Genomic DNA, 16,393 nt, shown 5'->3' with positions numbered 1-16,393 from the left:
CACATCTTAAGTTATTGTAGCTGGCTACCATTTAGTATGGAGCTTTAAGTTTGATTTTTTTAATCTAACTTTAATTTTAGTTAATTTTTTATCCAAGTCATTTTTAGCTGGTAGATTCATTTTTTTTTAAATTTTTTATACCAATTGCAAAGCATGAATTAAGTGATCACAAAGTGTGATATCTGGAAATAATTAAATTGGTCTTCAATTTCTGATATTTAAATTTTTAAAAACTGTTAATTCTATTTTTGTCACAAAATTTGATAATTATTATTCAAAAAAAAATACTTGTGCCTTGATCCTGAAATTTTGGTATAAAATCTCATTATAAAGCCTTATTGTTATTATTATTATTAAAAATTATTAAGCAAACTTTAATTGTTTGATTCATTTGAATAATCATCAGTTAAAACTAGAAAAAATAAAGCATACCATACAATGTAATATTTAAAACGAAATTATGTATACATGCATAACATGAATATATAGCAGTTAAATGTTAGTTAATGAAACAGTTGCAAATCACAATAGTCTAAAAGAATTTAGCGATAATAAAATCTTTTAAATAAAAAAAATGATGAATACTTTTTATATCTTATTTATATCTTATCAAACTATGTATTTTTATATCTTGTTAATTCTTATTCATACTATTTCTTATAAATTAAATAAAACTTTTAATTAAACGCTCGTAACTCTATAATGCAGGTGTTTGTATACAATTAATGACATAGGTGTTTTAAAAAAATATTAAAACTAATTTTAACTACTTTGTTAGTTTTCTTATCTTATGTTTGTTTTTTTGCCCTACTGTCCCAAAGTTGTTTAAAACTGGTCAAATTGGCGTAGGCACTTTGCAGGCCGAGAAGGATGTTAACTTTTTATAAGTCCACACAAATTGTCACCTAAAATCACTGTATCTTATTTAAGTCTAACCAAATGTTACAACAGTAACTAATAGTAACAGTCTTTGTTTAACTTTGTAATATGAGCAATTGATGCCCTACCATATTTATTTTCAATATGTAAGAGAATGCATTTGAGGCTACATTTTGAACTGTCAATATATAAACAACAATCACTTTGTTTATTTAGTTTCAATACCATTTTAATCAACAAGTTTTGAATTTCTAAAAGAAAGAAAAAATGTTATCTTCTGCAGAAAAAAATGTCTCTTTTACGTAACAAAAATGATTTAGTTTGTAAAACATGCTGGTTAACAACAGACAAATATTTTAAAATGATGAATCAAAAATAATTTGAAAATAATATGCTGTAAGCAAACAATATTAACCATAAAGTTCATATCAACAGACATGAATTAAATTTTTCTACAATGATGGATGTAATGCTGTAAAGTTAAAGGAGATGGTATTATGGGGAAGTGGAAGGGGAGGTGAGCTCATAAAAAATGCTAACTCTATTATTGATATGCATATATCTTTTGCATGGGTACTTTAATAATAAAAAACTTTTAATCAGAAATTGAAAAAGTATACTATACTTAAAGAAAACTTTAAGTAAAGACATAATTTGAACAAAATTTTTTTTGCTATATTTTGATGATGTGTTTTCTTGATATAAGATTATAAGTAATTATTAGAAATAGTTAAGTTTTTAACAAGATTTTTTTGTTTCAATTTTTTTTTTTTTTTTATAATTTTTTTAATTCAATTTTTCTAATAATTTAAATTTGATCAGAAATTGATCTTATCACATTGGCATTGATTTAAATTAAGGTGTGTGATATTAATGATGCGCTTAAAAAAATTTAAATTGTACTATTTAGTATTGTTTACTTAAATATTACAGTTTGATTATTTTAAAATTTCAAATTTTTTTCTTAAATTCTTCAATTTTTTGTTTTTTATTTAGTTGCATACCTGAATCAGTGCGATGGCTTCGCACAAAAAATCATTTACATGAAGCTGAAGCCATTTTAAGAAAAGTAGCAAAGATCAATAGAAGTTCTTATCCTGAAGGAAAAAAACTAATTCCAATTCATGATAGTGAAATAGCAAGGGGATCATATAAGGATTTATTTAAAGGGTGGATAATGTTGAGAAAAGCAATTGCAGTTGCAAGCATGTGGTATGTTTTCTGCAATTGTAAAAAGGTTTTTTTTTTAAGTTCAAGAGTTTAGCTTTTTATTTTTGTCTTTATCTTTCTAGGTTCACAAATGATTTTATCTATTATGCAATAACTATAGCAGCGGGCAATTTTACAGGAAACTTGTACCATGACTTTATGTTTATTTGTTCTGTTGACTTTCCAGCTAACCTAGTTTCTATATATGTAATAAACAGGTGAATAAGGTATTTTGATTTTTTATCATGTAATTTATTTCCTAAAAAGATAAAATTTTTTAGAAAATGAAAAAAGATTTTTCTCAATAAAATATAAGATTGAGAGTTAATTTTTATTTTTAAATTAATAATCTTAAAGCATTATTGTATAAATGAAGTTAAACCTCGCTCTACCCTATTGTTTTCTACTTCTTCCACTGCTGCTATTTTCAATCTTAACAATTTTCTTCTTCACTCTTCTGAGAACAAACATCTTATGGTTATTAAAAATTGTTGCAAAAAGGTGTTGTCTGTGTTGCCAAGGCATATTATTCTCAAGTTACTAAACTTTGTATCTCCAAAGTTCTAGGGGATTTTGAAAAATCTTTTATAGTTTAAAAATGACAGAAATAATATTAAATTTATATATATATATATATATATATATATATATATATATATATATATATATATATATATATATATATATATATATATATATATATATAGTTTGTTGTCTTTGGGAAGAGCGGAAGGAAAAAAGTGATTCTTACGCCAACACATACGTCACTTTTAATTACTTTTGACTTTCGTCCAACATTTTCGTGTTGGACAAAAGTAAAAACCATTAATTTAATTACAAATTAATTGTTTTTTAAAAAAACCACAAAAACGCAAATTTAATTGACCAGAATGTTTTTAAAAACATTCTGAATGTTTTTAACAATATAAACAATGTTTTTATTTTTATTATTTTTAATAAAATGTTTTTATTTTTAATTTTTTTAATAAAATGTTTGTATTTTTATTTTTTTGCTGTAAATCATTCTCGGAGTGTTGCTACATCGACTATCTTATAGCCTGAGGGAGTGCTGCTACATCGACTGACAAATAGCCTGACCCGCAAGGGAGTACTGCTACATCTACTATCTTTTAGCCTGACCTGCAAGGGAGTGCTGCTACATTGATTGAGGGTTTGGTTGGGGCAGGCAGTCTATCAATTAATAAAAAAAAAAATTGCGGTCTTGCATTTTAATTTTTACTTTTTGTCAACAAAATATGGAAAAAACTTTCGGACAACATCTAAGGGTTCTATATATATATATATATATATATATATATATATATATATATATATATATATATATATATATATATATATATATATATATATATATATGCATACACACTAGAATAATTCAAACAAAAATAATTTTTTGGAAAGTTAAGTGTTGATAGTGATGTTAATTGATGGAGAAAATAAATCAAACTTTACCTAACTTTTTTAATATTTAGCGACAGCTCAATTAAAAGTTAGTATTTAGCGACAGCTCAATTAAAAGTTAATATTTAGCGACAGCTCAATTAGCTTTAATTTCTCCTTTTGCAAACTAATATACTAAGTTTAATAAATAACTCATAAGCGTACTGCATAATTTTTGTTTTACTTTAGTGCTGCTCAACAGTGTTAATGTTGTAAATATTTTTAATATTGTATTTATAACTATAGAACAGTAAAAATGAAAATTTTATGATTTAATTCACACTTTTTTTTAGAATTGGTCGTAAAAGAGGTGCGATAGCTGGCTATTCTGTTACATGTCTATGTTTAGTATCTTACGCTCTCATGCAAATATTTGGAATAGAAAGTAAACTTGTTTTCAATATTTATAAATAAAAAGACAGGAATATATAAGTTTTTTTTTTATATATATATATTTTAAATTTTGTTAATAAGAACTATATTTTTTTTAAACTTACTTTCGGTGATGATTTGTGTTTTAGTTTTACCTATTAGAGTCACAATTGCAATGATTGCAAAGTTTTCCAGTCTTCTTACGTGGCTTACTGTTCAAATTTGGACTGGTGAATTGTATCCAACTGCAATTAGGTTTTTTTTTTTGTTTTTTACCTTTTTTGTTAATTCCAATTTATAGAGAATTTTCTAAATCTAGTTTTTCATATAAAAACAAGATGTAATTTTTATAATGCTGACACTATTTAGATCTCGGGCAATGGCGTTTTTTTTTTTAATGGGTGTATCAGGTGGCGCAGCTTCTCCTTGGTTGTCACAGTTCACTAGACAGTTTTGGGCACCTTTGCCATTTCTCATAATGGGTTGTGCTCCTGTAGTACCATTGCTATTTTGTTTCACTCTTAAAGAAACCAAAGGGCTAATTGTTGTTGATAGTTTATTGGAAACTGAAAAACTTAATAAAGGTCAGTTCTATTTAATTTTTTTACACTGTAGCTTTGACAAAAAAAAAAAAATTTGTTGCAGTAATGTGCAAACTAGAGATTTTTAATAGTATTGTTACAACTTTTAAATAACTCAGCTGTCAACTAAGTCGACAAAAAGTCAATTTAGTTAAAATATGAGAATAAATTTTTTCAAAATAAATTGCAATAAAAGTAATGAAGTAGTTTATATTTGCTTTCTATTTTTTTAACATTGCATCATTTAAAAAATAATGGAGCAAAGCAAAATAAGAGCAGAGCCGCTCCTACAACAAGATCATTAATTCCCAGACCCCAATAATTTAGGAAACACTTTAAATACTTGTTAAATATCAAAAAGTCAACAACCATATTAACAATATTACATTAAATTTATAAGTATAGATTGCATTTAGATTTTGGAGCTTTACGATTTAATTTTACTCCAAGGCCTCGAGCTAGCTTGCCTTATATGAAAGTATTTATAAAAATCACACACAGCATAAAGATTAAAAAAAAATTGTTTAAATACATAACTGAAAGTTTAATAAGGTATAAATTTTTCTAACATGCTATGAATTTTACAAAATTTAAAGAGAGTGCACAAAAACTGTATGCTAAAACAGTATAATAGTATTGTTATTAAATGAACAAACAAAAGTTAAAAATTGAATAAGCTAAATTGAAAAAAAAAAATAAAGATTATAAGATAATTACTTGACTAAATCGACTTTTAGTTGATTAGTAAGAATTCCATAGTCGATTAAATTGGCTGTTCGATTTTCAAAGCCGATTAATTTTGGCTTTCGACTAGTGGACTTGTCGATAACAACACTAGTTTTTAATTTTGGTAATTAAATGGGTATTAAAAATCTACAAAAAAACCTATTGTTTAAACATTTTGTTATGATTTAAAATCATCACTTATCCTAACAGCAACAAATATACCGCATTTTTCCTAATTCCGAAGGTTATATGTATATATATATGTATATATATATATGTATATATATATATATATATATATATATATATATATATATATATATATATATATATATATATGATATATATATATATATATATATATATATATATATATATATATATATATATATATATATATATATATATATATTATACAGTACGAAACAACTTAAATTAAAAAAATGTAGCAGTCAGTTACCTAGCAGGGCAACCAGACAGTTATTAGAGATCTTTTAAATTTATACTTTTGTCTTTTTTTATTTTCTACCTCTTTTTCCTCAAGTATTTTAGGGTGATTTAATGTAATTACGAATTAATAAAGTATTATGAAATTATTATAAACACTTATTTATAAAACTGTTAATCAATGTTTGAGAATCTTTGTTATGATTTTTTTAACAAAACTTTCAAAAAATTTTATTTTGCTCTTAAGTATGACATCGAGGTGTTTTTTTGAAGTGCTATGCTGTATTTATTTAATATGTACTAAATTCAAGTTTTGTATGTGTATACTGTATATGTTACACGAAAAGCTTTTTTGCTTGCTAATACTCAAGTCTAAAACTATCCTTTAATTGTTTTGATAAATGAATAATGTTTTCACAAACATACACATTTGTTACCAATTTGAATGATAATTAAGGTAAATTTAAAAAATGTTTATTTTTTTGAGCTAACCTAAAACTATTCAGCAACAAAAGAAAAAACTTGTTGATTGTTCTAATACAAACTTAATAAATTTTAGTTTCGCTAAATGTATGAGTTGTTAACTTTATTCTTCGAATGTCTAAATAAATTCCATAAATATCATTTTTGTAAAGTATTCCATTTTTATCATTCAATTTACTTTTACAAATTTTTCTAGTCAGTTTATTTTTATAAAAGTTTAAAAGAGATTTGTAAATTTTTGCTTTTTTCTTTTTACTAAACATAACTCTTTTTAAAATAATTCTACCACTATCTTTAATTATGATTTAATTAAATTAAATCTAATAAGCAAGTAAAAAAATAAAAAGTTCTGTAAAATCTTTTCTGGTAAAACCAATCATTCACATAATTATTTTAAATTCTCCTTAAGTTTTCAGGTACCAATGTGAATTAAAGTTTTTTGAATTTAAATTTTTCGATTATTCTGCAAACTTTTGTTTTATAAATCATTTTCTTCCAAAGTATCAACAAGTAAAAAGTTGTACAATAAAAAATGTATAGAAGATGTGTTAGGTGAATAAAAAATTACTTAAATCAAAAAAGTCACAACAATTAACTGTTTGGTAAAACTTTGTGTTTTCATATTTGTAATTGCAATGAAACTGCTTTCTGTCGTGATCATAGAAAATGAACAATATTTTGTTAAAAAAGTGAAAGGTGTGTTTAGAAACTCACTGGTATCAATAAAATCTAAAATGCCAAACAATAAATGTATTGTAATAAAGGTATTGGTATTTTACAACTAGATGAAAATAACTTTTTTTTCTTCTATTTTTCTATTATCGACTTACCTTTGTTTAATTTTTTAAACAAAGATATTTTATCTTTGTCATTTGTTTTATTGTTCATTAGGATTACAACGTTTTTCCTGTTTCTTGCATTAAAAAAAAAATTTACTTTGGTTTCATAGTAACAAAATAATCATTGGTTTTGTTTGCCTTTTGAAAAAGATCACCTTCTATCACGTTCATTTCACGCTGAATCCCTTATATAAAGTCAATTTTTATTCTCCAAAAATCAACTTAAATCTCAAAAGAATCTTAAATCTCAAAAGAATCAATTTAATCTCAAAAGAATCAGAATTTTTACAATCTTTTTTTTTTTTTTTAACATTCTCAAAACAATTATTGTCAAATCAAAATCTTATAAAAAATAAACCTATCAATTGTTGTTCAAATATATTGGTATTTTTCCTGTAAAATTTAAGAAACTCATTTTTATTTAAAACCGTTATTATCTCAGAAACCACTTCTGTATGAATAGATAGCAGTGCATCTATTTTTCATATAGAAAATAGGGGGTTCTAAAAACTTATAATCTTTATGTTCAAATTTAAAATGAATGGCTTTACTTTTCAATGCGCCATATACATCATTTTAAATACTATTTAGTATTTAGTAATGATTTTATTCATGTTTACTAAAAGGTCACTGGATAAATTTAAAGTAAATTAATATATGTGAATATTTTGAAGATATTTGTGCTGGATAAACTGTTAGTAAATTTTGTTTTTGCTGAATTAAATTTATAATTGTTTTTAATGTTTTTTAATTGTTTTTATTTCTGATCATACCATAGAATTTTTTAAAGCAAAAATTACGCCATTTACTATTGTTAATCGCAAAAATAAATCCTGCAAAAATATTTTCGTTCAATAATGTTTTTCTTAAGATATATATCTCGTGAGAATATCGCCAGGGTTGGACTTATGCCTGATGCGCCGGGAAAAAAAAAATTAATGTAATCTATGATTCTATGCATAAAGGTTCTTAATTCTGTAACTTGAATTTTATTTTTTGTTTTGATATTTGATTATTAAAATAAAACTAAATGTGTTTAGAAGAGTTAAAAATTAGTTTTCAAATATTAAGGTGCGTTTGTTTTTGAGAAATAAACTTCAGTAATTGCAACCTTATTATATTTATAAGAATTCTTAATTTGGAAACCCAGACCATCTCCATTGTTTTTTGGATTGAACTTGAAAATAAGATAACGAGCCAGTGAAACTGCGTAAATTTTAAAGATAGCAGGCATTGATGGCAATTTTAAAGCAAATAATGATTTTAAATGTTTGTTTGACATTTCTAAAGGTAAATTTTTTAACCCATGACATTAACTTAGTTATAGATATAGATTTCATAGTTTCTGAAGTCAATATTTTTAGAGATGTTGAGCAACATGTAATCAGTATATTTAATAGTATATAAAAGAATTAGAGGTTTAAAGAGACTTTACATAAAAGTATACTTTAGAAAATTTTGAGATTTGTTCTTCAACCATGTATATTAATAAACTTATATGTTCAGAGAAATTGTCTGCACTAAACTGAAATAGTTGAGGAATGTTGTGTATAGTTGTAAAATGTTGAAGAAAACTTGAAAAACCCGTTCGTTATGATGCATTAAGAAAGCATGAGAAAGTAATTGACATTAGTTCATTAAACATAAAAGGTTCTTTTTATAGCCATCTTTTTTAACATTAATAACATAACAACCACTTGAACTCATGTAAAAATTTATTGTAAACTCTTTGGTGGTCTTTCAATAAGCTTTTTATTCTGTCAAATAGATTAATAGAAATTTGACTTTCTTTTTTTTTTAAAGTTCATTATACAACTTTCTAATTATTTTAGTTGGTTGAGTTTAATCATTTGTAGCTGAGTTTTTTTTTTATGTTGATTATGTTATTTATGACAGCAGTTGTAGGTTGTTTTTTCTAATTAACAAATATTAATAAAGTTTAAACAAAGTTTAAGAAATAAAGTTTTTGGTTGTTTATGACATCAACAACAAACTTTTATGGCATATTAGCCAGTGTTTTAAATTTAGGACAAAGGTCAGCAACTTTTTGTTTTATTATTGTTGAGTTATTTTTTTGTTCTCAACATAAATTTCATGCTTAAATAAAATATGTTCGAATTACAAGTAATTGTTGCTAATCTATCATTTAAAGATATTTGCCAACAATTACTGAAATTCAAAATACTCCTTGTATCTCCAAAAGATTTGTAACGTGGCGTTTCAGACTCATCCCTGAAAGACTTAATGATAAAAGACTCATCGATGAAAGAATCATCAATGAATGACTCGTTGATAAGTCTGATTTAATCTTAAGATAAAACAATTTTAAGGAAAACAAAAAAGTAACTAGTTAAAATAACAGGTAAACGGCACAACAATCTTTTGTGCATGTTCCAACATCTTTAGAAAAAAACATGAAAAAAATGAAACTATTCTTATTGTTCGTTTTCAAACTTTAATATAACTTTTACGTGTTTCAAAACTATAATAAAGAGATGTTTGTTTTCTAATTTTATATCTGATAATTATTTTGTTTTAGACGACAAAAAAACAGATTGTGATGCAGATCTTTCAGTTTACGAAAATGTTCGATTAGCAGAGAATGAACGTTCTGCTATATTCCAAACAGATTGAAATTATTGTGTGTATGTATAATAGGCTTTATATAAAAAAAAATTAAATTTGAGTATTTATAAATGTATAGTAGAAGTTAATTTCAATTTTTTTCCTAACTCTCTAGTTGGGAAAATCTTTTTGCTTGGGCGCCCGTTCTATACAATTTTAGCTCCAACAGAAAATTAAGTCTTGAAAAATTTTTATTTATGTTATCGATTTATAGATAAAATCAAGGTTTTAAGAAATCTAAGTTAAAGTTGGTTCCACCTAGTCCTCAGTAAAATTAGTTCTACCTAGTTATTAGTCTCAGCAATAAAAGTTGCTGAGTAGGGCTGTCGAAAATCATGAAAACGGCTGCTTGGGTACTCGTCGAACGAACGGGCGGATTCACGGGTACCTGTTATAAAAGTTGTACTTATAAACAGCCAATAAAAACTTTTCATTCAACAATGTTATTTATTTAGAGTTGTGCATTCTCACTTATATCTAAGTTTTGTTTTGCTTTAAGTGTACAGGCTAAACAAGTCCCAATTACGGTTGAGAGATACTAGCATGCCCACTATTTCTGGTGCCAAAGATGCTCACCGTTGAAATTAATCATATGTTTTCATTTCAATTATTTTAAAAGTTAATTAAAAAGAAGAAATAAAAAAATTAACTTTTACATAACATTTATTTGTAACAAATTGATGAACACATATATTACACATTTATACATACATTTCTTATTACATAGATTTTGATGTTAGAGAATTTAGTTAAAAATTAATAAACACAATTTTCTTATAATATTTTAGTTGTTGAGACTAAATTTTTTACGCCCACTTAAAAAAATTTTTTCTTTAAAAAAACAACTTATTTTTTAGACCAAGTGTAAACATTTTAAACAGGAATGCGAAGTCGGAGTCTAGAAGTTCCTGTTTTTAGCTAAAGTCCCACCTTCATTATACTTTTTGAGTTGCTTTAATTTATCATTCATATTAAATAAAAACGCGTTACGACATTTTCGCTTAAATACCCGTTTAATTTATAAGTTATTATAAATATCGATTTTAGTAACTATTTTTTGTGGGTTATTTAACTATGTATATGTTTATGTAATTTTGGGAAGAGTATAAAATAATCGAACTTGGAACTTCTTACTTACAAAGCGAGCGCTCTACCACTCACTCTACTACAGCAACTTAAAATTAACAAATTTGTTATTAAAAGAATATTAGCAAAAATACTTTCAACCTAAAAGAAATCGCTTTTTTTTTAGCGATGAAATCAATAATAAATTATAATTTTTTTTCAAGATAATTGAAACTTTATAGTCTACTCTAGCATTTAAGGGACTATTTTATCTCAAAAAACTCTAGTTAATTGACTCCAAAAGGTCATTTAAAAAAAAAGTATGAAGTCCAAGGTGTCTCTATTTTTGACACTGGAGTCCCTAAACATCGATATGACTTCGCATCCCTGCTATTAAAGAACAGACTAAAACATTTTTAAAGTAATTTGCTTAACTGAAACTTTGAATGAACTTCAAAACAAATAAATGAGCTTCAAAATAATATCTTCCATTGTTTTGAATTGTTTTTAAATATTCCCATCTTCCAGGTTTTAAAAGAGTTTTGTCCGAGCGACCAACTAATAAACGAGTTAGAGAAGTTCTGATTTACGTAAAGAAAAGGATTATTAATACCGTCAGGCTGTGCAGGGGCTACTGGGTCCAAGCCCCCCCCCCCCAATCACCCTAAAACCTAACATTAGGGCACACCCTCCCCCATTGGGGAGAGTGTGGGGGAGCCTAGTCACGGCTTTGAAGTCAAGATTAATAGGTGAGTTTTTGAATCTGAAACTCGAATAACTTTCCAAACGTTATATTCAAAACGATATTTTCAAAAATTTTGATGGTGATTTAAAAATTCGTTACTATTGAAATTTTTAACAACAAGGTTTTCAAGATATTCGTTTCGCATACCAAATTAATATTGCTAACTTTTGTTTAATGGTTTCAAACTTAAAAAAAAATAAAAGAGTTTTTAAACTTATTAAATGATGGTTTTTCGTCGTCAGATAATGCTACCCGGACAGTAATCAACAGGTGAGTACCTGAGTACCCGTCGACAACCTTATTGCTGAGAGCCATTTTCAGAAACTACGGTATATACGAAAGCAACTTAAACGGAAGTTTGTGAAAGATTTCCACAATTACAACCAACTTGTTCACAAAGCACGAGTGAAAGGGGGTCCTTGTTATAGAAAACTTTTTTTCTTTTCCGGCTGTTTATTCACGGTTTCTTTAAACGCACTAATAACATTATATAGTATTTGTTATTAATATTTCGTTCTTATTTGATGTAATCCATTGAAAAAATTACGCAGGCATACTATTTACTTTTAAATAATTATACAGGGTAGATACAAAATATCTACAATTATGTAGCCTGTCGATACAAATTTATTTTTTAATCATTCTGATTCAAAGACTTTCTGCTTCTATTAGTTCCTGGTTTGATTTAATTTGTATTGTAGACTTATATTTGTATCGAGAGATTGATTAACTGTTTTTAGTATAAGAATAGGGAGCAAATTTTAACTTCTAAACAAATTATAGGAATGGTCTAAAGTCTTTTGAAATAAACAACAGATTAAAAATGGCTTTTTGTTTGTGGATTAACTAATTTAAAACGATTTTTGCTATATTATGAATATGCCACCAATAAAAAACTCAAAACCATTTGAGACTACAAACAAGAATTTTATAATTCAGATGTTGAGGTAGCAATTGAAATTGGACAAAATGCTGCCAATGATAGCATCCATAAAAAAACTCAGCATTTATGCAATTATATAGTGCGGCCGTGGCGCAGTGGTTAGAGCGCTTGCTTTATAAGCAGGAGATCCAGGTTCGAAACGAGCTCTGGACAAATTTTCGCGTCACGGTAAGGAAGGAGGCGTGAACTTCCCGGTTAAATGCACTTCCGCGGTGCTCTGTGACAAGACCGTTAGGACTTCTTGGGGCACCTAAAAATAAAATTAAAAAAAAAAATATGCAAGATAGATTACGATAACTTCGTACATGTTCATCTCTAAATGGTGTTGTTGCCCAAATACCAAATGGAAAGCTGGATGTTGATACTAATGTTCTTTGTTGATATTAAAGCTCTTTTAAAAAGTCTTGAAGTTTATGGGAAAAGATATCGTGGTCAGCTGACTAAAATTTGTAAAAATTTAGCTACAACTGTAAAATCAACCACACAAAATACCATAACACAGATAATTTTTATAAAATGAGAAAGGTAATAGTTGTTATGACTTGAAGAAACGTCACGAACATTTTCCAAACAGTTGCTAGTCGGGAAGACCGGGGCTAGTTGCAACAGAGGTAAGTTGCAACAATACGGTTTAGAGAATAAATTTTTCTATATTTTGCCTAATTTTTTTTTTTTTTAATATAGTTATAACTATAACAAATCAGCAGTAAAAAACTTACAGTAATCAATTAAAATTTCAAAAGTTATTTATATTTTTTCTTTTTTGATATAAAACTCTAATTTATGATTTTAAAGTTTTTTTGGGTTTTACAGTAAACTTAGAGATATATGAGCATAACAAAGTAATGGTAAGTCAAAAAAATCTTTTTTAAACACGAAAAGCTAAAAAAGATTTTTTTTTTAATATAAAATACAGTAAATTCCCGTAAACTCGAACCTCCAAAAGACCTAGGATAACGGTTCGACTAAACGAATGTTCGACTTAAGCGATGTTTTAAAAGGCAAAGGTTTTGGGGCTTTTTTGTTCCCAGCCTCCAATCATCGCATTTTTTTACAAAACATCCTTATTTGACGTGAGTATAAACATACATATGTTTGAAGTTTGCTCCATGTCTAGAAGTTATCTCAAACACCAAAAAGTTCTTCCTACGCCACTGCCCTGTGCTATTACTTTTAGACAACCATCAATCTCATTTGTCTATTCAATTAGTAATAATGTGTAAAGATATTAGTATAGTTTTGCTTTCCTTCCCTCTTCATTGCTCACATAAATTGCAACCTCTAGATAGATCTGTATTTGGACCATGCAAAAAATGTGTAGCTAATGCACAAGATTCATGGATGAAAAATTGGCCAGGAAAAACAATGTGTATACATGATTTGCACGGAATTGCAAAAATAGCCTTACAGGTAAATGCACCCCAAAAACTAAAGCATCCTAAAAATAGCGTGGTAAGTTATATAATATTTAAACCTGTATTTTAAAGCTATAAAAAAAATCTTTTTTGAAACATGAATGTTCCAGCAACAATTAAGAAAAAAAAAAAAGAAGAAGAAAACATAGATAACAACAAAGGAATATATTTTTTATATCTAAAAAATTGTATACGATTTTTGGAATTTTTAAGAATAATTGCTATAAAATAGTGGTCTTTTAGACTAAATTTGCAAATCCAACCAATTTTTTTTATATACTCTATACATAAATTAAACCATTTGCATTTTAAGTAGAAGGGAAACTTATAAAAAAGTTGTTTAAATGTACTCAACATGTGGTTTTTGAGTTGCATTAAAAATAATTTAACAATCAAAATAATTTAACATTTAAAATAATCAATCTTTTTCACTAAATTTTCACTAAATTTATACAAATATCTCATTATCACCAACAGTTATCATCTCAAATATCGCCAACCCTTTAGCAGATTTAGTTTCCATTTGCCCCATATATTGGCTAGAACTAAGATAAAAGCTTCTTTGTTTAAGGAACGATATCTGAAAACGTAGTGTCTTTTTGTTTACGATACTCGCTATGAATGTTCTTATTTACTTGGTCAAGAAGTTGAGCAACTCTTGTTGTGTCTAGTGGAGTGACAAAAAAAGGAATTTTTTTTAGCTCAAAAAAAGATAAAACAAAAAAGTCTAGTCTTGAGCTATGTCCATCTGACAATAAGATGACGGTTCGCTTAAAATTTTTTCATTGAAGTTAACATCGAATTCTTATAATGCTATCAAGAACGATTCATGGTTTATTACTCTATTTTCTGATCTCGTAACCAATCTGAAATTTTATTTGCTGCTTCTGTCGGAACCATACAACTTGTAATACCAGTACATTAAAATATCACCTTACACATACATATACCGCCTTAAAATAAAATAAAAATTAAAAAACCATTTTAAGCTAGTATTATTATTTATACATTTTTTCTTAAAACACATCTCTTATTGCATACCTAAAATTGAAACAAATGTTTGAGTTTTGACACATTCAAAAAATTGTAAAGACCTGTCCTTATTTTTTATAAAACGAGCGCTACATGCCTCTTCATCTTTTGTAAGTATAGTACAATAACTTCTTTCTTGTCCATAGTCACTTTTTCATCTAATCGCCTGTTGTTATCTTTAACAAGAGGAAATATACCAGATTTTAATGCTGCTTGTTCCCTCCCATTCATTTTTTTACACCAATTGTTAGCAGCTTCTAGTTGCTTTTATTAGTATGTTTTCTAGAAACTATGGCAACAGCTTATGTACTAAGATTTCTTACTTTGTTTATGCGTAAATGTACGAAGATGTTGGTTTCATTTTACTTACTATTGATAGTAATAAACGAAAATCTTAAATGACAAACAAACAAATAAAAAAATAACATGCTCCAATGGCAGTATTTCCGCAGTAACTTACATAAAAAATGTAACTTTTTTATGAATGACAAATAGAAACTAAGTGTAAACTATATAAATATTTTATTAATTAATTTCAAATCTTTTTCAAAACCATTAAAAAACCAACGTGGGTTTTGGGTTGCATATGATGTGGTTTTTTTCGTTCATTTGAAGGGTTCCTCAAAATATAAGTTAGCAATGATGCAATCATCCTAAAAGCAACTTATTATAACAATCGTCTTCATAAAATCAGGTTAAAATTCTTAACAGTTAAAAAATGACTGCCAATATCGTATATGTGCTTTTTAGGGTGCATGGCGAAAAAAAGAGTCAACTTCAACATTCTAGCAATAAAATACATGCGAGACTTAAGAAACCATACCTATCAGGAAAAATCCCATTTTAGCTTATCTTTCAATAATAATAATAATAATAATAATAATAAAAATATTATTTGTCTCTAAAAAAGTTCTGAACTCTCCTACTTTCACGTGGTTTTTTGGGTGCAACCATCTGTACAGCATTCTCTTACACAACAAAACATAACTTCTGGTTAACTTCTGATCTGATCAGATGCTCCATCTGCATCTGATCAGATTTGTTCCATCATTTGTTACTGATTGTCCAGCAGCTCAATCTAAAGCAGGTATTGATATTAGTATATCAACTTCAATATCAGATGCAATTCCATATCCGGTATCATTAGAATTTTCCCCAGAGATTGTAAGATTCTTCCCAAAGCACAACATAGAAGAAAAATGCTCACTATATCAAAGAGAAAGTTTGCAGAAACTCTTACAGATACTCCAGTAAAACAGCGACTTATGGCTGAAAAAGAAACTTCTATAAAGAGAGTTCTATAAAGAGAAAATTTAATACTACTACATTAATAAAAAAAACATTAAATTATTATTATATTTTGATTTATTAAAATATTATAAATGTAATTTTTTTACATTAAAATAACTTTTTTTTAAATAATATGTTATTGTGTTTTTATATCCTTAAAACAGAAAAAAACGGATCTAAAATATAATAAAAACTTCTCTTGCCTTTTTCTAAACTTAATTGTTGTATATTTGACTAGGAGATAATTTTTTTTTCAAAAGCATTAAGGAGTTTAAATTATA

The 16,393-nt window shown here is 26.6% G+C and overlaps 1 protein-coding gene across 3 annotated transcripts in view; it reads left to right on the top strand.

The window, feature by feature from the left end:
- LOC100201216 (organic cation transporter-like protein) overlaps nt 1–9,694 on the top strand; it is a 42,478-nt gene extending 32,784 nt beyond the window's left edge. For all 3 annotated transcript variants that reach the window (XM_065805753.1, XM_065805754.1, XM_065805755.1), the window contains 6 exons: nt 1,876–2,091; nt 2,172–2,306; nt 3,843–3,934; nt 4,071–4,176; nt 4,291–4,505; nt 9,537–9,694. In XM_065805753.1, the coding sequence (XP_065661825.1) occupies nt 1,876–2,091; nt 2,172–2,306; nt 3,843–3,934; nt 4,071–4,176; nt 4,291–4,505; nt 9,537–9,631 (859 nt within the window). In that variant the 3' untranslated portion in view covers nt 9,632–9,694. The remainder of the gene's footprint in view (nt 1–1,875; nt 2,092–2,171; nt 2,307–3,842; nt 3,935–4,070; nt 4,177–4,290; nt 4,506–9,536) is intronic.
- The last annotated feature ends 6,699 nt before the right edge of the window (nt 9,695–16,393 follow it).

This window comes from Hydra vulgaris, chromosome 09 (assembly GCF_038396675.1).
Source record: "Hydra vulgaris chromosome 09, alternate assembly HydraT2T_AEP".
Classification (NCBI taxonomy): Eukaryota; Metazoa; Cnidaria; class Hydrozoa; order Anthoathecata; family Hydridae; genus Hydra; species Hydra vulgaris.
The sequence above is the reverse complement of the archived record's forward strand: the minus strand, read 5'-3'. Positions and strand labels throughout refer to the sequence as shown.